This window comes from Bemisia tabaci, chromosome 1, assembly GCF_918797505.1.
Source record: "Bemisia tabaci chromosome 1, PGI_BMITA_v3".
NCBI lineage: Eukaryota > Metazoa > Arthropoda > Insecta > Hemiptera > Aleyrodidae > Bemisia > Bemisia tabaci.
The window spans coordinates 39,328,630-39,353,639 of NC_092793.1; the positions used below are offsets into that span (position 1 = coordinate 39,328,630).

Sequence of the window (25,010 nt, forward strand, 5' to 3'; positions counted from 1 at the left end):
ATGAGCGACTGTGCATTGACATCAAGGTGATGTTAATGTCATCCACCTCAGAAAATACGTTTATGCCAATGCATAGTCGCTCATGTCATATATTGTGACTATTGTGAACTTCAAAACATGTGAACTTAAAAAAACCTAAAAAAGTCGCTGAAGATAGCGTCGCCCTCGACATTTTAGATACGCCCAAAAGCAGTTCCTTCCATCCTAGGAACAGTGTAAAAAGGGGTGCGTGCAAAACAGGCCATTTCAGGCTTGGGGCGGATACCTTTGAAACTACCCCTATTCATTCACCAAGCAATGCAATTACTTTTTTTTTCAATTTTTTAATATTTTCGCTTTTAGATTAACTAATTGAAGGAAAACTAGCCATCTGTGTTGTTCGAAACGTTTCATGAATATTTTTCAATTACAGAAGAGGAATCAGGAGAATTCTTCATGAACTAGGTTAACTGGTTATCCAATTATGATGGAAAGTCTGCAGTGTTGCACACCGAGATATACACGGGATTTCTGGTTTACTTCAGCAACTACCAAGATAATGGTGATAAAATGTTACCTGGCATGAAGTGAAGGAGAAGAGCTGTGATCGGATAAATGGCAGGACTGTACGTGATATCGGGGCAAGAATATCCTAAGACGCAAACTACTCGATCCGTGACAGATCGTCCTTTTCGTGTGAGGTGGTACGAGAGCCTATGAGCTGAGTCCACAAAAGGTGGCAAAGGAGGCTTATCAGGCAGCTCTGAAACATACCAAAGTCAAAAATGTGAAATGCATGAGAATAGTAATAGAAAGCAATCAGCACTGGTTTTTTTTTTTTTTTTTTTTTTTTTTTTTTTTTTTTTTTTTTTTTTTTTTTTTTTTTTGCTGTTAGTGTAACAGGAAAACTTTTCCCATTTTTAAGTTTCTATCTCAAGGGTATTCCAAGAAAGTAAAAGCAAAACGCAAAGCAGAACGCGCATGCTTGGCACCGCTGCGTCTTCCTTATCAAGAACATTAGGGCATTAACATTAGGCTTGTCTATGCTGGCGCATGTGGCACACTGTGAGGAGGAAGATTCAGCACTCGCTCTTGTACTCTTGCTCACAGGCAAGGCTGCAGACAATAACATATATGACAATAACTTGACCATTTCTACGTCAATTTATGATTTCCGTTTCAAAATTGCAATTCTAGAAGTGAGTAGACAATCTGGCCCAAGTCAAACATGTGAAACTTATATTTTTGGCCTGCTATTTTATCCTTGAAAAGTCTGAGCAAAACTCGAGTTCTTCATTTTTTTTTGAAAATTTCTAATCGATAAGCTTCCAGCCAGGCCCGATTTGGCAAAGGGCCGATCTACCAAACACACTTGCATAATTTCATGAAACTTAATGAGGTTAAAGTTCATTATATGAAAATTCAGAATGAAACATTAATTTTTTCAATACTTCTGCGATGAACTCAGTATGCGCAGTGTGCTAAGAAATGCATACAGACCGTAAAATCTTATTTTTGGAATTTTGGAGAGAAAAATATTATCATGAGTCAAATGCTGAGCCTTTGCTCTCTTGGTTAACCAACCGTCACACTATGGTCTGGGGGCGCCGAATTGTGGCCATAAATCAGGAAATGATCAGAATATCATGAAATTTGGTGTACTTATGTTTTTTGGGTCGCTGAATTCAAATTTGACCTTAGTTTTACAAAATTCTTAAATCCAAGATGGCGGCAGGCTCTTGAAACCAAAAAATTAGAAGAAAAGCCAAAATATGATTAGAATACCAAATTGAATGTCAGTTTAATGTCTTGAAGGTTGTCTCAATATAATATGAAATCTATTTTTCAATGATCAAGAGGTTATCAGGGCAGAAGCCCCAAAAATACGTATTTAATCCAGAAAAATAAGAGGAGAAGAAATGATTGAAATTGAATCAAGTCAGTACTATGTTTTTCGGTCTATTGATTCTGACTGGAGCGTGAGTTAAAAAAATTGCACATTCAATATGGTGATATTCGTGTTAGCAAGACATATGGCATTAGCCCTTTAGGGCGCCCCCTCCCCGAACCAAAAATTGTCCCTAAAAATTTTCATTTCTAGTGATATTTTAAAAATAATTTACTCTTTGATCATCAAACCCTGCTAGCAAAATTTTCTAGATATACTCAATACTACTTAGACCTAAATAGCTTTAACATTCTTATACTCATTGGAGGCTGTCAACCATTCTGCGCTGATTTTCATGGTTAGAATTATTATAAAGATTCTAGGCCTAATGAATCGTGGCCAAAAATCCGATTTTTGAAAGTATGAAAATCTGGCAATCGAGCATATAATCCTTATCTACATCCTTTAGTAGGTGTGAAATGACCTATCAAATCTTATGTAATTGTTTTTACGATCAGATATATGGTGGCGAACTTCACATCCTCCGAGGTAAGTAAAGAAACGTGAGAATTTAAAGTGCACGTTATCGTGTAGTGCCTTGTGTCGTTTTGTGATAAGTTGGCGTAGATCCCCGATCAAATATGGACAAGAAAGGTGAAAGTAAGTACTTTGTGATGGTTTAATCGTTTTTAGTATTAAGATTGATTTTATGACCACCATGAGACTCCAAAGTTTTGTCCTGATTTAGGCAAAAAATTGCCTTCACCTTAAGTTTTAGTTATCACTAACACGAGCTAACACGTTCTTATCAGTGCAAGAATGTAGCTCATATGTTCCTCTAACAGGATATCATAGGTTTTTTTGCATCTTTTTGCCTCTGGGGCCTTCAGACCCAGACCCAGATCAGACCCTAAAACCTTGCGGATCACCATTCTCGGGTTGCCTAGCCAGGAATTGAAATCGGAACCTCTTGATCTTAAAGCCAGCACTCCAACCACTACGCACCACAGCGGGCCGAGTTAATAAACTTGTATTATGTATACAGGCTGAAGAATAAAAAAAAAATACCTAAGTTTTATCCACCATTTGTCGTTTTTCCGGAGAAAATATTATTTTGCTTAAAAATGAAGTTTTTTGCAAAAAAACTTTATTTTCCGGAAATCTGGCAAGTGCTGGAAAAAAATGATATCATTTTCGGATTCAGCAGCCAAAAATACCTATGAATCACCCTATATCAAACGTTGACCTTGTCTCATCTCTCTTATCTCCTTCTGCAATGAAATGAGATTGCGCAGAAAATCGTATAAGTCCTTCACTAAAATGACCAAAAAAGGCCTCAGAGGCGAAAAGCGGCAAAAAGCGGCAAAAAAACCGATGATATCCTGTTAGAGGAACATATGAGCTACATTCTTGCACTGATAAGAACGTGTTAGCTCGTGTTAGTGATAACTAAAACTTAAGATGAAGGCAATTTTTTGCCTAAATCAGGACAAAACTTTGGAGTCTCATGGTGGTCATAAAATCAATCTTAATACTAAAAACGATTAAACCATCACAAAGTACTTACTTTCACCTTTCTTTTCCATATTTGATCGGGGATCTACGCCAACTTATCACAAAGCGACACAAGGCAATACACGATGACGTGCACTTTAAATTCTCACGTTTCTTTACTTACCTCGGAGGATGTGAAGTTCGCCACCATATATCTGATCGTAAAAACAATTACATAAGATTTGATAGGTCATTTCACACCTACTAAAGGATGTAGATAAGGATTATATGCTCGATTGCCAGATTTTCATACTTTCAAAAATCGGATTTTTGGCCACAATTCGGCGCCCCCAGACCATAGTGCGTCACTAGGAATGTGGCAACCCTGCTACCCAACGTCATTATGCACTCCTGTTCATCGCGTCCTTCGTTCTTGGGCTTGAATATATAACTCCTTTGGTTTCTTTTTTGCCCCTCCCCTCCTAATATATAATCCTCTTACGTAGAGATTAATATTACTATGCCACAATTCATTACAGGGTGATCCAAAAGTCCCTTCCACCCCCTCTAACTTTTTACCTGATTGAGGAAAAGATTTGAAACATGGGGGAAGTTCCTACGTCAAAGGGAGCTACTTTTTGGCCCCCCTAAAATTTTCAGAGGGACCCCCTTGAGGGGGGGGGGGAGCGTTGGGATAAAGGGATATTTGGAATGAGAAAAATTCACTTGCAGTGCACATTCATTTTAATAAGGGTGCACCAGAGGTTATGAAAAATCTAAAAAGAGCTCAGCTGATATGAGACGTATTAATTTTTGCACTTACGGCATTGCCATATTTCAACTCGCCTCCTCAAAAATTAATTCCATTATGAATGGACAACACTAACTGGGAACAACATACAGGTCCAACATTTGTTGCAACGGATGAGGGAAACCCAGAAAAACCTCACCAGACCTCATTCTAATACAAACATCACAAATAGAATTTTCCCGACGAATTTTGACTTGAACTTCAAATTTTGATATCGCTGAAGTCTGAGTCCCGGTCTCACAATCAGTTTCTTGAATTTGCAAACGGACACAGGTTTTGTTAACAAATCATCCAGTTGATTACCTGTAGGAAACATATTTTGCATCAATTACTCTTTTAACAATCTGCTCCCTATAATATGATATTTATCATCAATGTGTTTTGATCTTTTGTGGCTTTTTTAATTCCTCGCAATACTATTGCAATCTTAGTGATCCGTCTCTCACTTCAAAATTATTTCAGTATTTCCATTTTAACTTTGTCTTGTCGATGGCATTACTGTGCTTATGATAGTTTTTAATTTAAGTGCTCAGAAGTCAAGATTATCATAGAGTTTTCCTCCATTTTACTTTCACATTCTCTTCAGTTTCAAGCACGCGTCACGTCGAGAGTTTGAGTAAGTTTTGTGGACTATACACCAATCGTTTGCTTTTGAGTCCCTTACAAGACTTTTAATTTCCTTAACTCGGTTCCTTTTCCAGAGTTAACTAAACAAGAACAGAGATTCCATCCTATATTCATCCATCTCCACATGGATCTCGACAACACCCTGTTTTCTTCACTAGAGAGCTAGACATCCATTCTCTGAGCTTTAACTTATCTCAGTTGGCGCTCGTGGTTTCTCATGAAGTTCTGATTTTGACTCACAGTCAGATACATCAGTTTTTCTTGCATGAGATCTGATTTTGACTCACAATCAGATGCATCAGTTTTTCATCTCATTCTCTACTTCCACAGAGCACTTCAACACAGGTCTAGGTTCTTTGTCTCATCGACAATTACTATACTCTGAGACAAACATTTTCTCCTCCACATCCCACACTTTATATACATTTGTGGAATGCCTCATATAATTTTACTGCAATGAACATTACACAAGCTTTATCTATTATGGCTTTCACCATTCGCTTAGTGATGCCATTTTACTGCTGGGTTCGTGGATTTTTGGTGACTCAAACAAAGCGTGATACCTTCCTGGACACAAACTGTTCAGTTTTGTTTTAAATTTCATTTCTATCAGAAACACAGTATAGAAGAAAACATGCCCAATTCAAACAAAAAAAAAATGCTGAGATTCTCGCAATGTAATTTTCGCGACCAGATTTGGACGTCACACGTCGTCACGAAAAGACCACTCAAGATATCAATAAATATAAGTTTCTTTGTACAGGTCAATTTCAAATTCCTTGAGCCTTTTAGGTATCTTAACACCCTTATTTAAGTATTGCCACAAGATCTTATTGTTCTTGCTTGTACATCTGCATAAAATACTTATTGCAGCGCACCAATCTGGTCTTGTGCATATCATTATGTACATCAAACACCCAATGAGGTTCTGAGAGGGTGCGTCGTTCCCTTCAACTGAATTAAGTTCTACAAAATCTAATTTACTTGGAAGTGGACACTACAGTCAGCTATATTAAACTTCAAAGTTAAAATCCCGTTGCTTCTCTCAACTCCAATTCCTAAAAATTCAGCAAAATTTGCAAACTAAAGTGCATTTTAAAAGGCTAAAGTGCTAATTTGTCATGATTTCCAACTTTAAATCGTCAAGGATAGGCAAATTTTACTATTTTTGCAACTCACATAAATTATCATTTCGTGGGATACGTTTTAAAGTGCACACATATTCGACGATCTTTCAACTCGATTGTAAATTTTGTTATCTCACTCTGTGTATGGCTCTCACTCTCAAGTCTTTTCCTTGTCGGAATAATGACAAGTAATTTCTCATCAATGTTATAAATCTGAAAAGGCTTACCACAAAAGACAACGATACTTCCCTTAAAAATGTTGTCTTCTATTTTGACGAGAATATCTTTCATTATCAGCTTTCTAACTTTTGGTATTGATAACCAATTTTATGGTAATTCAGAGCAGAACCAAACGTCTTTCAAAATAGTTTTGAGACCAGACTCCATGACAGATGTTTATCCAGCCATTTATGTCTTCTCAGTTGTTGTCGTCATTCTCCGTCTTATATTTTTGCATTCACTATCCGGGATCAGCAAACTCAAAAAAAAAAAACGTCGCTCATCTAATTTTCTGTTACTAATATTACTAGAATGCTCTTCAATCCCAGCACAAGTTGAACTTTTCACTTTCTGTATCGCCAAGCATCGACTGTTTTCTCAATCGCTTATTGCAGGAATTCATGTGGCGATGATTTACCTTTCAATCATCTAAACATTCACATCCATCACATTTTCTTGATTAACAGAATTTCTGAATTCTAACCTTCCAGACACTGCGTTTTTCCCCGTCAAAGGCCTCTATAATATTTTACGGATTTTAGGTCCATTTTAAGAGTACGGGCGAAATACTTTACACTAGTAAGTATTAGTAAGTATTATAAGAAATACACTGGGCCCATAACCCGTTGGGATAAAGGGATATTTGGAATGAGAACAATTCACTTGCAGTGCACATTCATTTTAATAAGGGTGCACCAGAGGTTATGAAAAATCTAAAAAGAGCTCAGCTGATATGAGACGTATTAATTTTTGCTCTTACGGCATTTCCATATTTCAACTGAAAGGACCCTAACTTTTGATTTTCTATCTTGTTAGAGGGGGTGGAAGGGGCTTTTGGATCACCCTGTATAAGCCAATGAAGGGAAAAAAGTAACAATAATAATTCATAGTATTAATTTTATTTTCGATATTACAGAATGATCCAAAACAAAATTGATAATTAATGTGCCATATTTTCAAAATCATTTAGCCAATTCTGTTTATTACTATACAGGGTGTCCGGAAGTTAACGTACTTAACTTTCAGGATCGCTTTTTAGGCTCAAAATAAGACTTTTTTTCCCTATACACATATGCCCGAAAACGCTTCATACGTGAGCTATGCGCTTCTAAAGTTGCCATTTTTTTTCGTTCAAATTAATATAGCTCCTCGTCATTTTTTCATGGGTGGCTGAAACGTTGTATAGAGGGGTATTCTTTAGCGCTCTGTTCATTTTTTGTGTTTTCAAGGACGTGCGTCTTCGAAAAATGACGTCACAAGCGTTCCCGAATTTGAAAATTCCGATAACTTTTTTGGTAGATGATATTTCGAAAAACGGATTGCGGCACGTGAAAGAGCGTAAAAAATCAAGGGGTCGGGGTACAGCACAAAATTTTCCAGAAACGCGTCATTTCGACGCAAAAGAACTTTGAAAAATTTTAAGATTTTCGAAGCTCCTTGCTGTGTAGGCAATTTTTACTGCAAGGATTGAAAAATTGCCTACAGAGGAAGGTGCTTCAAAAATCTCGAAGCTATTGAGACGGCTCTTGACCTTTCCCTCATACTTTTTCCAGGCTTGGGACTGGCCCGAGCATCATCTAACGAAAATCGCGGTTAGGCGGAGATATTTTTGATATCAAATATCCACCGAAAAATCATACTTGGAGGCTTATCGAAAACATCGTTTCAAAGTGTGGTAGTTTCGTAGCATAAGTTTAACAAGTCATGCTTAATAATTACTTGTGAATGCTCGGGGCGGTTTAAAAGGATTTTTTTTTCCTTTTTTTTGTTTTGTTTTTTTTTGCTTTGTTTTTTGCATAACAAATGGACAATATCAACAGTAAAATTGAATGAAACAGTTCAATCACAGGTTTTGTTCATAATGGGAGCCGTTCACAGCAACGCATGCGCTGTATCTTTTCAAGAGAGACGTTGTCGTCGCTTTCCTCGAGTTTTTTGCCGAGGCTTGTCGAAAACATGGTTTCAAAGTGTGGTAGTTTCTTAGCATAAGTTTAACAAGTCATGCTTAATAATTACTTGTGAATGCTCGGGGCTGTTCAACGCCGCTCCTCTCAAGGCAGAGATTCGTGATATCTGCTCTGCACTTATTCACCGAATTTCTCATTTCATGTTCATGAACATGATTTTTCGGTGGATATTTGATATCAAAAATATCTCCGCCTAACCGCGATTTTCGTAAGATGATGCTCGGGCCAGTCCCAAGCCTAGAAAAAGTGTGAGGGAAAGGTCAAGAGCCGTCTCAATTGCTTCGAGATTTTTGAAGCACCTTCCTCTGTAGGCAATTTTTCAATCCTTGCAGTAAAAATTGCCTACACAGCAAGGAGCTTCGAAAATCTTAAAATTTTTCAAAGTTCTTTTGCGTCGAAATGACGCGTTTCTGGAAAATTTTGTGCAGTACCCCGACCCCTTGATTTTTTACGCTCTTTCACGTGCCGCAATCCGTTTTTCGAAATATCATCTACCAAAAAAGTTATCGGAACTTTCAAATTCAGGAACGCATTTTTCGAAGACGTACGTCCTTGAAAACACAAAACATGAACAGAGCGCTAAAAAATACCCCCCTAAACAAAGTTTCAGCCACCTATGAAAAAATGACGAGGAGCTATATTAATTTGAACGAAAAAAAATGGCAACTTTGGAAGCGCATAGCTCACGTATGAAGCGTTTTCGGGCATATGTGTATAGGGAAAAAAAGTCTTATTTTGAGCCTAAAAAGCGATCCTGAAAGTTAAGTACGTTAACTTCCGGACACCCTGTATATGCCTAAGTTGGAAATTTTATTTAGAGAACCCACCCTTCTTTGTTTTTCCAAATATCATTCAAAACACTCTAAGATGATGAAAACTTGTCCGATGTTATTTCATATACATGAAGGGTATAAAGAGGGTTTTTTATTTGCTCTAATGGAGGGATGGAAAATATGTATTCAAATTATTACTTCTTTGTATACTATGTTTTCAGTCTCCTCATTAGGGCAAACAATAAATAAGTTTTTTGGGGAACTTACACGGGAGCATGCAACATATAATTGACCATGCGAAAAACATTTACACGAGAGATCAATACCAGCTATCTTGAATGTTTGTCCTTGCGCTTTATTCATTGTCATTGCATAGCATAATTTAATTGGAAATTGTATTCTTTTAAATTGGAAAGGATAATTGGTAGGTGTGAGCACTATTCTTGGCAAATATACTGTTTCACCTGAACCATTTCCTGTTAAAAATTTCTGCTTCTATTTAGTTATTGTACATTCTTTTTATGTGAAGTCTTGTACCATTACACAATGTAGGTGGGTTTAGGTTTCTTAGTAAAATTATTGGAGCACCAACTTTTAATTTTAATTCATGTTGGGGTAATCCTGGTCCATCCAAACTATTCAAGAATTCTGTTGGGTAATTTAATTTGTCATCAACGTTCAGACCTGCATTAATTGTAAAATATTTTTTTTCTTCTGATTTTATAGGATTAATTATTTTGGAGTTAATTTCTGTTGCTTACTCATTTTTCGGAGTGAGGATTGCTCTGTCGCATAACCAACTATTTTCAATATATTCAAGCTTTTTAACATCCGGGTAAATTTTGGCTATGAGTTCTTTGGATTCCAGAGTGGTGCCAATAGATAGGTTAATTTCAATTAAACCTTTTTTGTTGTTATATATCTCATCATTTCCTATTTTTAACAATATTTCGGAGAAATTAGAGTCACTTTCATTCGCTTGATTTATATGTACTCTCATATTTTTCGTTAACTTAAATTTTACCATATCATTCCATAGGATTGAATTTTTCAAGGAAGCATTAATTTCATCTGCTTTTGTTCCTACAACTATAATTGGCAAAGTTTGGTGAAAGTCACCTGAAAAAAGTATTGTTTTGTTACCCATTAACTCTTTATTTTGAAAAATGTCCATCAGTGATTGATTAAGAGCTTCTATGCATTATTTGTTAATCATGGTACATTCATCCCATACTATCAATGATGTTTCTTTCAGGACTTCGTACATGTTACTTTTTTTGGTTATAGAACAAACTGGATTTTCTATTTCATTTACATCTAATGGAATTTTGAAAGTTGAATGAGCAGTTCTTTCTCCGGGCATTAAAGTAGCTGCAATTCCTGACGATGCCACAGCTAATACAATATAACTTTCACTCCTCAATTTTGCGAAAACATTTTTTATAACGAAAGTTTTCCCCGTCCCTCCTGCTGAATCCAAAAAATACATTTTCTTTTTTTCCTCTTTTACATTTTTAAAAATTTCGTCATAAATATTCCTTTGTTTGTCTGTTAGTTTGTATTCAATACTTTTTAAATACTCCAGCATCTTCTCACGGTTATATGTCGTTTCCTTTAAATATTCGTTATTTTGCAATTTACTTGATTTTAAAGGAGTTGGTAATCTATAGTCCTTCAATAACTGGCCTCCTGCATTTTCAATTAACTTTTGTAATTCTGATAAACAATCGTCATAGAGTTGGGGTGAGTTTTCGAATGAGACAGATTCATCTATTTCCTTTGCTTTTTTTAAAAAATCTTCTGAAAGGTCAATTTTTAACTTTTCCCACAATTCTATAGGTTTGTTAGCAATGCGAAATATTAAAATTACTACGAAGAGACTCCTTAATTTCCGTGGGATGTCGCTAGAGGAAGCTTCTTCTAATGTTTGTTCCCAGATTTTATCATTTTCTAATAGTTCATGAGCTTCACATGCATCTTGAAATGTCTCATACTCGATTCGATTCACTGTTTATAAATATTTGTACGAAGTTGGTCCTTTAACATGGTGGAGTAACATTCTGAGAAAATAGCATTATTAATTTTTTGGACGAATGGTATATATACGTCCGATAGTTTCATTTTTTTTTACGTTTGGATGGTTTTTGACTGTTTCTCCAATTTTCCGCCTGTTGAATTTTCCGTTTTTCTTGTTAAAAGTATAATATGAACTTACTTCATGGTAAAATAGAGTCTTTGCGAAATCATCACTTTGACAAAGTTCGAAAAAGGCAAGTAATGTAGTGTTCATTGGGTGTTCAATTTTTTCTTTGGCGTTATCAGGAGTGAAATAAATTCTTTGACCATTTTCGAGATGAATGTCTAAGTGCATTACAGCAGGATGTTCATGATTGGGAAATCCGAAAGTTCTCCATGTTGCTCCAGCACTGCATATATATCTTCCATTTACATAGTTGTCTATTTCATTATTTTCTTTTTTTATTCCTGTTTTTGCTTGATCAGTGCCCTTACGTACATATTTATTTATATGTTTTATTGATTTGACACTGTGACAATACTCCACATTAATATGTGTTTTAAATGCTTCGGACAATAATGGTGAGTACGGAACTACCCACTGATTGTTTACTTCAATATTTTGACCATTTTTTTTGATAACTGTTATAGGTATTCCCACCATGTTCTGGATCTCTTCTTTTGTACATTGGGTAACCTTCGTCATTCGATTGAGTTTCCATTACGGATTTATTTGGAAATTTCTCAATGCATTTGTTATCCTTCATGCAGGGAGAGTTTTTGTTAAAAAAAAAAACCGCAAGGCCCATGTCCATGTATCATGAGACTTTATGATTTCGTGAAGTAAAAGGTCATCAGAAGCACTGGGAATTTCTGCTGAAATTATGTTATCTATGGCATTAGGTTGAATACATTCTTTAAACCAAATGACCAAATAAAAATGTGCGCATTTGGTAAGCCTCTCTTTTGATATTCTATTGAGTACATGAAACAGCGAACTTCTCCAAAAATATGGTCTTTTGTCAATAATTGCTTTAGTGTTTTTAATTTCAAACGGAATACTCTTGAAATTATATCTGGTCTATCTTGGGGACTTTGACTTTTATTTATGTTTTCATGAATTTCTTGCCAATTAGGATTTGTTGTCATTGTTATAAAATGATCGCATCTTCAGTACTTTCTAACGTATGAGATTCCGTCTTGTTTTCTCTCGTTCATATACCTTGGACAGCCGGTAAAACTTGAGGGAAAAATCAACATTTGACCAATATTTGTTCGATCTTCGTTTCCAGATACTGCATCTTTCAAATGAATATAACTTTCAGCATGTAATTGCTTTTGATTTATCGATGAAGATATATGTGTCGAGGTATATATGTAATAAGATTAGGGTATTTAGTAGGGGGATGTCTGTGAGTCTCATTTGAATAATTTTGTGAGGGGGTCAAATTGATCCTGTTCTTATATCTGGACTTAACCTATAGTAAAACCTATAGTATATATCGTGTATATATGTATCGATATTCATCAATATGGATCAGCTCTTGCCCTTTGATGTGTTTGATTGTGTTTCAGGATGTGTTTGATGAGTTTGATGTGTTTGGTGTGTTTGCAGTGTTTGATTGTGTTTTGTGATGCGTTTGGTGTGTTTGATGTGACACACAACAAACACAAAAAGCACATCGAACATACGAAACACAATCAAACACGACAAACACATCAAACACAACAAATACATAAGGCAAATCGATATCTATATATCGATATACAGGGTGGCCCAGACCTACCGTACCCGGCCTTTTTTTCGGTTAATTTTGGTCGCACGAAGTCCAGGATCGCGGGGATGAATAGGGAATTGACCCCAAGGAATCCGAATTTCATGGTCCCAGAGCCCCCCTGGCGCCCCTTGGGGAATAAAAGGGGGGTCCGTACTTCAAAAATCAGAGTGTATGTCAAAATTTTGAAATTATTTCATCGGAATCAGAACGTACGAAAATTTTTAACTTAAATCGACACCAAGAAATCCAAAATCGGTACATCCGTGTCCAAAATACCGACCCCTAAAGACGGGGGACAGAGCCCCCTTTCAAAAAAATTCAAGTTCGTCAAATTGACGTGGCGATTCGGAAAAAATGTGTTTTCACGGGTAATCGACCCCAAGGAATCCGAATTTGAGGGTCCCGTTGTCCACAGAGACTTTTCTGATGGGGCACAGGGGTAACCTCCACACCGGTTAAATTTAAAAGTTCAGAGTCCCCCTGTGCCCCATCAGAAATGTCTCTGTGGACAACGGGACCCTCAAATTCGGATTCCTTGGGGTCTATTACCCATGAATACACATTTTTTCCGAGTCTCCACGTCAATTAAACGAACTTGAATTTTTTTGAAAGGGGGCTCTGTCCCCCGCCTTCAGGGGTCGGTATTTTGGACACGGGTGGGCCGATTTTGGATTTCTTGGTGTCGATTTAAGCTAGAATTTTCCGTACGCTCTGATTCCGATGAAATAATTTCAAAGTTTTGACATTAACTCTGACTTTTGAAGTACGGACCCCCCTTTTACCCCCCAAGGGCCGCCAGGGGGGTCTGGGACCATGAAATTCGGATTCCTCGGGGTCGATTCTCTATTCATCCCCGCGATCCTGGACTTCGTATGACCCAAATTAACCGAAAAAAAGGCCTGGTACGGTAGGTCTGGGCCACCCTGTATAGTGAGTTAGGATCGATTATCGCATGTATGGCGATGTACATCGCAAACAAAGGTGCCTGGCAACGCATGCTTAGCAACCGTGGGCCCGTTCCTCTCCCCAATTTTACCATTTTTTGACCATAAATTCCCGAAATTACGACAGGGAGCAAATTGCAATAGCCAGTGTCACTCACCGAACCGGGGAGGACTGGTATAAAAATTTTAGGGAAGCTCGGACGGACGGTTTGACCCCCATTTCGTAAAAACCGTCAAAACCGACATTTGCTTTATAAACAGGGTTATCCAAAAGTCACCTACCACCCCTGTAACTTTTTTCCTAATTGAGATAGAAGTTTGAAACTTTGGGAATGTTCCTCGGTTTAAGGTAGCAACTTTTCGGTCACCCCAAAATTTTGGGGGGCGGGGGCTAACTTTTTTTCAAATGGCAACCCCCCTTTTGTGATATCTCATTCGAAAGATAATAAAAAAAGAAAATTTTTGGCGCAAACCGCAGGTCAAAATGTTGATTTTTGACAAAATAGCGGACGGTCAAAGTTCAAAATGGCGGAAATTTGGCATCTCCGTTTTTCATCGGCGGATTGTTCTGAAACTCAGAATCCTAGGGTTTTTCGGGACGAAAAAAACGATTCTGGCATTAGTTTTACAGAAATGTCAGTCCTTTTCAAAGTGGCGGAGGTTAAAATGGCATCTTAGAGCGGGAAGTGGAGATTCAGGCTGCTTATCGTCGGATTTGTATGAGACTTGGCATCCGGGGGTATTGACGCAAAATCCATATTACGGCTGTTTACCAATGGATTTGCACAAAAGTCAATACTCGGGTGGTTTTTGGCTCGGAAAAAATTAATCTTTCATTACATTTTTGAGACACTGAATATTTTCGAAATGGCGGCGGAAAAATAACGGAAAATCCGCATCGACCATCGCCATTCGCATTTTTGCTGCCATTTTAAAGTTTTTAAAAATTTCAAAAATCCAATGAAAGATTCGTTCTTCTCGTGCCAAAATACCCCCGGATACCAAGTCTCATACAAATCCGACGATAAGCAGCCTGAATATCTACTTCCCGCTCTAAGGGGAGTCGGACTTTGAAAAATCGAAAAATTTATGATTATCAGTTTTTTGTGTAACTATTTTTTGCATACTCTCAGGATTAAGATGAGACAATGATGAAATCTTTCTGACCATTAGTTGAGGCAGAAAGAATATTTGAATGCGTCGAGGTCATGCGTTGTCCCAGCCTTACTATACCTACCCCAAAAGTCTTACTGAATCTTTAACCCTTGATTCCCGATAATCACAATTTTTTACGCATATTTTTCTTTTCCTTAGGATCTAATGGGTTTTTTTTCACGTTTTCTTTTTTGTTTGATTCCTTGTACTCTTCTGCACACTTTAACAAAGGCTTTTCTTGATAAATTGATTTTTCAAAAGAGGACACTTTAAAGTCAATATTTTTGAAAAAAAATATTACGAAATTGAAAAAATTCATAAAAAGTCGAATTTTCAATTTCAAAATTTTGGGAAACCCCCGTGTTAAATTCATCCTGAAGGTGTAAGAAATCTAACAAAACAAACCGGATGAAAAAAGACCCAGTAGACTCTGAGAAAAAGAAAGTTGAAGTTGGATAAATTAACATGGGCTAGCATAGGAAGTCCGTCTCCCCTTAAGCCGCCATTTTAACCGCCGCCATTTTGAAAAGGACTGACATTTCTGGAAAACTAATGCCATAATCGTTTTTCTCGTCCGGATAAACCCTAGGATTCAGAGTTTCAGACCAATCCGCCGATAAAAAACGGAGATGCCAAATTTCCGCCATTTTGAACTTTGACCGGCCGCCATTTTGTCAAAAATCAACATTTTGACCTGCGGTTTGCGCCAAAAATTTTCTTTTATTATTATCTTTCGAATGAGGTATCACAAGAGGGGGGTTGCCATTTGAAAAAAAAAGTTAGCCCCCGCCCCCCTTAGGGGGGGCGCCCCCCAAAATTTTGGGGGGACCGAAAAGTTGCTATCATAAACCGAGGAACATTCCCAAAGTTTCAAACTTCTATCTCAGTTAGGAAAAAAGTTACAGGGGTGGTAGGTGACTTTTGGATAACCCTGTATAAGATTAGATACACTTAAAACCATTTTCCAATGAATTAGAACGAGGGCAGGATATTAAGGGGAGGCATTTACAACAAGGGGCATGGAGTTTATTTTACTATACAGTGTCATGATTACATTTTGTTAAAATCTTATTAATAAACTGATACTTGGACGTATATTTGCTAAAAGGAACTCTTTGCATAGGGTTTGTATGTAACATAGTTCCTTTTAGCATACATATGTCCACTTGTAGACCATACCGTAGTCATTTACTCATTATTATCCAAATAATCCTACGTATTCTTAAAAGACATTGGTGTCCAGGTGGGGGTTGAAGGCACGTGTTAAAAGAAAGACGGTATGTACATATGAGTTAAAAAAATATGTTCATGCTGAAATGGGAGATTTTATGTTTGGTCAGTTTAGGGTAAGCAATGTAGCTAGATTTGATTAAATGAGTACTACTTTCAATTGTGATCGCAGCGGTGGTTTTCATTGAAAACCGGCAACACCGCCGCTACTTGAATTTCTAAAAATGACGTAAAAGTTTCAAAAAAGCGCATAACATGAACTGGCTCTTCGATTTTTGTTTTGTCTAGGCGTTTTGCTTCAACACGGAGTCGCGAAACGTACTTCAACGAGTGTCAAAATCGGGCGTCGGGCGTGTTGCCGAATTTTTAAATCGCTGTAACTCGGATTCCCTAAGCCTCTCAGAAAAGTGCAACATATCGATGGATGCGGAATCGAACGAACAATAATTCCGACAGGTTTTTATTCAATCCCCACCAACTGCAAACACGCTTTTAGGCGATAACGGGGATTTTTATTTATTATGAAAATTTAAAAAATGGCCAAAACGTGGCAACAGTGGACTCAAATAAAATTTTCTTCTGCATGAGTCGATAAAGCAAAATTGTCTACGTTTTTTGGTATAAATACAAGCTCTGTGACTGCATTTTTGCGAAAGTTATGGATGTTTGAAGGTTACGACTTTAAAAAATGGAAACGCTGTTTCCCTGCGGTTTTCGCCTAAAAACAGCCCGATGTAGGCCCAAAATGACCTATACAATCATCCCACATAGTTTCGTACAATCCCCGCGGGGTCACTTTTTGGCCTTTTGCCTCTTTAGATTGTTTAAATGGGAGAATTCGCCACTCCATCACGTAATTTACCTAAGAAACCCAGGGTTATATTTTCAAAATCTGAAAAGAGCGGGCTCATCTAGGGACAATTGCCTGTCGATAGCCGCAAAAATCAAGAAAATCGGCCCGGTAGAACGCTGAAACTAAGCGTTACCAGATATGCAAATGTAGGAGGTCTCGGACCTTACAGAATAGATTTTTACAGGACTTTAATGTGGCCTCCCGGGACGATTATTTAGCATGAAGGAGCTCCGGAACGCTCCATTCGAGTCCTTCCAATCGGTCGCAGGTGTGCGTATTTCTTTGCCAAGCTAGATTTGAGCGCATACGTATCTTTACTGATAGAGTAAGAGGTAACGCTGAAACTAAGCGTTACCAGATATGCAAATGTAGGAGGTCTCGGACCTTACAGTATAGATTTTTACAGGACTTTAATGTGGCCTCCCGGGACGATTATTTAGCATGAGGGAGCTCCGGAACGCTCCATTCGAGTCCTTCCAATCGGTCGCAGGTGTGCGTATTTCTTTGCCAAGCTAGATTTGAGCGCATACATATCTTTACTAATAGAGTAAGGGGTAGAACCCCTTATGACCCCCCACGGTGAAACATTTAGAAAAATATTTACGGGACTTCAAAGAGGCCGCCATTTGTGGATTACTGAACATTTTACAGCTCCGGAGCGCTACATACGAGTCCTGCCGATCGGCCGTAAGATTTATTTCTTGATGTTCAACCGTACTTTTACCCCATAATCTGTCGGTGTAGATACAGTTGGACCGCATTAAGCAGAAAGGAACCATGCCACATCAGCCATTGCCAAACTGAATTTGGCAATTTAATTTTTTACATGAAAACGGCTGTGCGGATTTTTATGAAAATTTCATTGAGTTTTCTACTCAGTGAGGAGCAAATTTTCCTAAATTTTTCAGAGGAATCCTCTCAAACGTTCTCTTGTAAAAAATAAAGCGCCCAGCTAATTTTGACAATACCTAATGTGGCTTGGTTCCTGTCTGCTACACGCTTACCATTTTAAAACACCTTTTTTCTCAAAAATTACAAAAAGATGACTTCCTTGCGGCTATCGAGATTTTGCAATTGTGCAAAGCTTTCCCATTTAAAAAGATCATTTTTGGGGCCTTCACATTTTCACGCGCGACCGATCGCGACCAAGTGGTTGCGTGTTCGAGAAGTTTTTGCGCCCTTGGACCACACTCGTTGAATGCGGAAAAAGGACGAACGATTTTCAAAACTGGTTTCGGTTCGGAAATAAATTGAGATTTTCGTGAATTCTTAGATTAAAACAAACGCACGTATGTCAACTTAAAAATATGATTTCAAGATTTTATTCCTAAGTATTCAATTTTCGACATCCAGTTTTTGTGGAGATCTGAAAACTTGAAATAAGAAACGCTCAAAAATGAGTGATCAAGAGACGAAGTTCGGGGAGGCGACGCATCTCGTTTCTGCATACGGCTCTATAACTCTATGAAATTTATTTCCCATCTCTAGTACACGATGAACCTACCCCGCTCTCAAGACAAGAGCCGAATAGATGACAGGAATTAGGACAAAGCGGGGGTTTGCTGGAGCAAAGGGATTACACCGCGAGCCAGAGGACTCAGTGCCCAGGGAATAGGAGACCGCGGGAAGCGTGCTAATAAGGAAGTGGTGGTGTGTGGATCGCATATTAACTTCTCATCCTTGAACTGGAGCGCTTCATCGTTTTATCGCCTCGTCAACTTCACGCTCAATGCTGCCTTCGCGTCAGAGTAAGGATCAACAACCGCAGAGATCGCTATGCACTATGCGATGTGCGCATCTTCTACCTTCAAAGAGGCTGGATTATAGAGGATAATCGAAAGTTCAACCTACCGACATTGGCGCATTTCACACGAGGATGATTTTTATTTTCCGACTTTTTGAATTTTTGAAGTTGAGTATCATCCAGAGAAAGCGTTTTTCAGTGTGAGGCAACTTAGACCGACGATTTTAGGAAACTTTCGAGCATTAGGCCCTTGAATTTAAAGGCGAATCGTGTTCAAGTTCTCTATATAATAAAAGGATTGGACCGATTGCCTGACCTTGAGACTCCCGGCCCCGTTCCTCGGTCCTCCCGTGTCCAACGCTCTTGAAAATTGGTCGGCTGGATCCTGGCGGCCGGCTTTCCCGTCTCTCCGCGGGACTTTCCGGTCCGACCCTTCGGGAGGTTGCTACAGCCCTTAACTGTTTTTTCGGAAAAACCGCCGCCGCTCCCGCTTCCGTCGTCTTTTCGGCACGGGATTCGGCACCCGGACTCTTCCGGGCGGCCGGAACTTAAGTTCCGGGAATTTCCGACCTCGGCCTCCGCGGAGAGGCGCTGCGCTCCGAAATGCCGTTTGTTCGACCCCTCCCCTGCCAGGCGGACTTCGTACCTTCTCGTTCGTCCTCTAAGCTCCCGGCTCCGTCGGCGGGTCGGCCCTGGATAATAGATGTCCGATAAGGGCGGGTTTGGGGACCCGCCGTCGGGGGGGGGGGGGGGGTGTTTCTGTTTTCGGAAAAATCATCCTGACTCCCTTCCCTATGGACCGACCGGGGCCTCGTTGTGATCGGAGGTTCTTCCTTTCGTCCCGCGTTGGGCGGTGCAAGCGCCCTCCGAGGATACCGGGGCCGACCCAATATTTCAGTAGGTCACACGGATTTTGGAGACAAGAGGCCTGATTAATGTTGCTATATTAATTTACTAGGGGGCCCTGCCCCTGACCGCTACGCGGTCCAACCCCCGGGAGGGCGCCTCGCGCCCTCAGGCCCGCTTCGCGGGCCTTATACGCATATGTATCGGCAAAAATGTTCTTCCATTTTAATACACCATTTTGTGTTCGAGCTGCATCGATTTCAAAATTTTTGACGTAACACTCCTGATTTGTAAATGATGAGGAATAGCTGGATGTACATAATTTCACAGTATTCTTACTGGAGAAATTTCCATTTATTATGTTATTTTTAAATACTTAATTAAAAAAAAAAAAAAAAAAAAAAAAAAAAAAAAAAAAAAAAACGGATTTCGCCCGTAATGAGTTAATAATATTTGGTCCGTCCCGACGCGACGCAGCGCCTGCCTTCTCACTTTGTATCTGCTGTTTATCTGCTGTAAATATTAATAGAAATTCAGCAATCAAGTAAATTGACCAATGCCACAAATCGAAGCCGGAAGAATGCAGGAAAAATTGAGTTAAACCTTATACCTTGGACCTTGAACCTTGAACCCTGAGCGATGCACCGTTCCTCAACTCTTCGAATGAGGAGCCCTTCACGAGCTTTTCCATTGTTCTATTGTTTATTCGAGTCACTCAGGTAGAATCCCACACCTTGACGTTTCTAGCGGAAACGACATATCTCTCACGCTATTAACATTGGACTTAAGTGACATGAGCTTTAAAAGCTCTACAACATTAAAAGTTCGGGGTTTCATAATTTTTTGCACATCTACATGTACTACAGATGACATACATGTAAAGATCATCCTTATCGGTCCGGCAGTTCGTCAGAAATAGTGCTTCCGAGATTTTGCTTGTAGCTGTATAATATAGATGCTCATGTGACTGCATACGACTCGAGCGGGCGGTGTCGCCGGATCTCGCTCGGCAGCGGGAGTTACAGTCCGTTAGTACGCCAAAAAACCCTGCACTTTTTGATTGGAATATGCTGCTTTCAGGGCTCATTGTTGGTACCCTCAGGAGTAATTCTGGAAGGGGCAACACTCTGAGACCCGCGACTGGAGCAAGATGGCGGCCGTTAAAGTCCGCCATTTTGGTTCTTTTCAAAGCGCTGTCCTTCGGTTGCTATTCGTCAGATTTTGATCAACTTTTTTTTTAAATGAAAAGTAATTTCCAGGAGAACAATTTTATTCCTTGTCAATTTGTTGGACTGAAATTTTTTTCTAAAATGAGAAAAACTAGAGTACATATATAGCGAGAGTATGGACAGATCGCTTCATGGAGGGCTTATTAGGGCCAAAAAGTGCAGCCACCCTTCTAACCAACTTCTAACGCACAAAATTTCACTGCCGGTCTGCAGATTCCAACTCTAACCAAGATGGCTATGAGTGTACATAAATGAGCGTTCTTCCGCAAAAATGAGTAAATTTATGCAAAAACTAAGTCAAATACGTGTTTTATGAACGATGGTTCGTAATAATTGTACTAGTAAATCGCTCTGGATTATTGAAATTTGTAGGTTGGCTGCATTTCTGGGCCCCAACTTTATTCGCGGAGGCATCGGTGAAGGCCTGATGGATTTTCGGAGTTTCACATCCGTATACATATACTCTAACTATACAGGTACTCTAGGAAAAACTAAAAATTTTCAAATTTTTGGCAATTTCAAGGTAAAATAACTTTTTGACAGCAGAGAAAATGGATATTTTACCTCCGCTGACGGAGCCGTAAAATTGTCTGACCTTTAATTTGATGCCAAAACAATTTTCGTGCGATAAAAAATAAACTTGTGAGAGCAATGTAAGTGGTGAGCGCTCCGCGCCGCGGGACCCGTTTCGGCGCCCTGGACGGCCGATGCGACCCTTCAATGCGCTGTATCTCGGTTGCTGTGCGATCGATTTTAATCAATTTTTTTTCAAAAGCAGATATATTCATGAAAAATCAGCTCTTCGAACAATTCCGACTTCAACGTGATATTTTTCCAAAATTTTCAAATTTTCGAAAATTTTATAGTCAGATAATGCCTAACGGGCGACTTATGCGAAATTGCCATTGCTTTCCTTAAAACTAATTTCTATGTGATCACAAAACTATAATCGCGAGTGAGATTGTGCTGTGTTTCCATGGATATGAGGGGCGGAAAAACCAAAGGTTACGCCTCCAGTCTTGTCTACTCTCCTCTCCCTCCTATTCACGATGAAACGAGGCAGAAAATAGAAGCGCTCTTCGAAAATGGACTGCTCTTCAGACGAATCATCCTCTTCAAAAATTAGCAAACAGCTGACACCCTCCTCCCTCACTCCCCACTGATCCTCATCCTACGGCCGCCTCCATGATGCCCCAGGATGACATCACCCAATCCAGCAGGCTGATTATTTTCCACGTCGATATCCGAGTCGATAAGTTAGCGACTCACGGATAACGACTGAATTCTAACGACGTCCTTGAGCCGAGTGATTATTTACATCGAATTCCGCTGATCGTTACTCATCGTTAGATAACTTACCGTCGTTAAGTTAGCGATCTGGATCCCAACGTTGCCGACGTGAGAGATAATAATCAACCAATCAGAGAGCGTTTATGATACAAGCAGCGCTCCAGCTGCGCGGCGGCGTAAGTTGAAAACAACACATCTCTTTTCTTGACGTCACGCAGGTATGTTTTTAGGTTAGGTTAGCTTGCCGCGAATCGTTAGCTTAGAGGTTGCCGTAGAGCAACCTTTAACTTATTGACGGACTCAAATATCCCGCCACGGTTTAATGATCGGCGCGGAGTAAAATAATCGCTCGATTATACTTTTGCCGCTAACGACGGCGTCAACGTAACGATTTCAATATCGACGCGGAAAATAATCAGCTTGCAGCCTATTACTCCTACTATGCAGTCCGTGGTTACTGATAAGACCATGCCCCCCTCTCTTACTGCTCCATCTACTACCCATTATACTGCGTGTAAGAGCGTACAGAACTCAATGACAGCGATTACAGGTGAATATAATTCCAAGAAACATGCTATCATAATTGAGGAGCTTTCCGGAAAGAGGGCATATACCGAAAAAACGCGTTTGAAGTTTTCATTCTTACTTTCTGAGCACTAATGATGACATACATCGGAACTGGGGCACTCGGATCAACGTTTATACACCCTAGAGCCTAGAGTGAATAACGACCATTGGTAAAACTTACACTTCTTTCAGTAGTGTGGAACGAATTTTTTAAAATATTCCGTTGTGTGCCTTTTTTCCGGAAATGGACCGGTGGTCATAGGTTTTTGCTTTTAAAGCGGAATTTTCGAGACTTTAACGAGTTTCTGAACAAAAATAAATAATACAGATAAATTAGAAAATAATAATTTCGATCGCAAACAGGCATGTGGATCATCTTCGGTCATTATTAATGAAAAGGACAGCGAAATACGTGGAAAACTCGAAAAATTCAGACTCACAAGAAACCATTAAAAATTGAATCATTAATAATTACAAAAATTCACGTGTGACCGGTGCAACGCGTTGACAATCACTGCAACCCGATGATATTGCATTGATTAGCAGAATCAGTGCGATGCATCTGTAATGAGTGCATCATGATTTCATTGCAATTACCAAACCAGTCACAAAACTGCTTAATATGCGAAAAAATTATCACATTCAACTGAAAATGGAAGTCCTTCATACGTCGGATCTCTTGCTGATCGACTCCAAAAGCACCAAATGGCTCCTGAACAGCTAGTGCAGGAAGAGACATCAGCAGGGAAACGCATGGATGTTGAGACTGAGAATTTAGATACTGAACTTAGGGACACCATTAATACAAATATAAAACCCTCATAGATGATTCCAGAGACAAATACTACTTCCTCGGTGCACAGCCCTTTGCAAAATACTGAGGAAAATTCTTCCTCTCCCCCAAATTTTAAACCTCAAGATGAAACAATGTCAAAGAACTCGATCACCTACCCTTTCAAACCACCCTCCTCAAATAAACAAAAACTTCTGGACAAAGAAAATAAACTTCTCTACACTGCCATTAAAAATGTACTGCAAGATAACTCAGAGGTCAAATTTACTTCATCAAATTTGAAGAAAAGTTTTGCTGAAACTGTGATGACCCTGATTACAAGACAATAAGGGGACGTAGCTGGCTAGCTAACTAAAAATTCTAGAGATCCTTTAGAGATTGTTTCAGTATACACCGATGATTTCGAAAAACTTCATGATGTATTGATTACAATAAAATCTGAGAAATTGAATCGAAATTCAAAGGGAAGGATCTCGCGCCTCATTGAGGCTATTGAGATGAACTTAGATTCTCCCGAAGAAAGCCAGCTAGAGGTTGCTGATGATGAGATGCTTTCTGATTTTTCCTTCAGCTGTGCCTCTCCTCCCCCGTGAAAATTAAACATTATGGCCCTTTTGCAATGGAATGCGGATGGGTATTATGCCTAAACTGCTGAATTAAACCTCCTTATAAATCGAATCCATCCATCTGTCATTGCACTTCAGGAAACCAAATTTAAGCCCTCCCATAAACCACCAATCAAAAATTATGTGTTATTCAAGAAGGACTATACAGAAGGCCTATCAACTTGTGGCGGTGTTGCTCTTTTTGCCAAAAATTCCCACTCTCTACGACCAATTCCAGTCCAGTCCAATCACCGGGTAGTTGCTATTCAGTTAACCATAAGTAACATGAATATTTCTATTTGCAACATAAACTGTCAAAAGATAACTGAAGACGAACTCGTCTCAATTAGAACACAGCTTCCATCTCCATTCATGATTTGTGGGGATTTTAATGCTCATAACCCCATATGGGGAGGAAATAAATTATACACTAATGATAAAGCTTGTGAAAATTTTATTTTCAATAGTCAACTGGCGCTCTTAAATTCTCAAATTCCTACCTTCTTTTCTTACTCCTCCAAAACATTTAGTAGCATTGATCTGACGAAATGCTCCCTTGATCTTTTGCCCAAATTACAATGGTTTGTCCATGGAGATTTGTGTTCAAGTGATCACTTTCCAATTATCACTACCTTCTTAAATCCTAAGCAATCAGCTCCACGTGGCCCTTTTACGAAATGGAAATTAGATCAAGCTGACTGGTCTAAATTTCGTTCAATATGCAGTTCTGTGACTGAACTCCCTGAGAATCCAGATGAAAAACTTTTGAAATTCACAGAGGTAATTTTTCATGCTGCAATGCTTTCTACTCCCATTTCAAAGCAGGAAAAAATAAAAGAATCTTAGTTCCTTGGTGGAACAATGATTGTCAACTTGTAATTTTTCAAAGAAATAAGCTTTTCAGATTATTTAAACGTGATCCTACTGATTGAAATTGGATTAACTTAAAAAAAAATCGAGCAATTGCCAAAAGAACAATCAGAGAAGCTAAACGTAAATCATGGTTTTTCGTATCTTAACTCACATCCAACACTCCTGTCTCAGAGGTGTGGAAAATCATTCGTAAAATTGCAGG

General features: G+C 38.9%; 1 protein-coding gene across 14 annotated transcripts in view; it reads right to left on the minus strand.

The window, feature by feature from the left end:
• sky (GTPase-activating protein skywalker) overlaps positions 1-25,010 on the minus strand; it is a 220,015-nt gene that overhangs the window by 148,446 nt on the left and 46,559 nt on the right. For all 14 annotated transcript variants that reach the window (XM_019055403.2, XM_019055402.2, XM_019055401.2 and 11 more), the window contains one exon: positions 557-742. In XM_019055403.2, the coding sequence (XP_018910948.1) occupies positions 557-742 (186 nt within the window). The remainder of the gene's footprint in view (positions 1-556; positions 743-25,010) is intronic.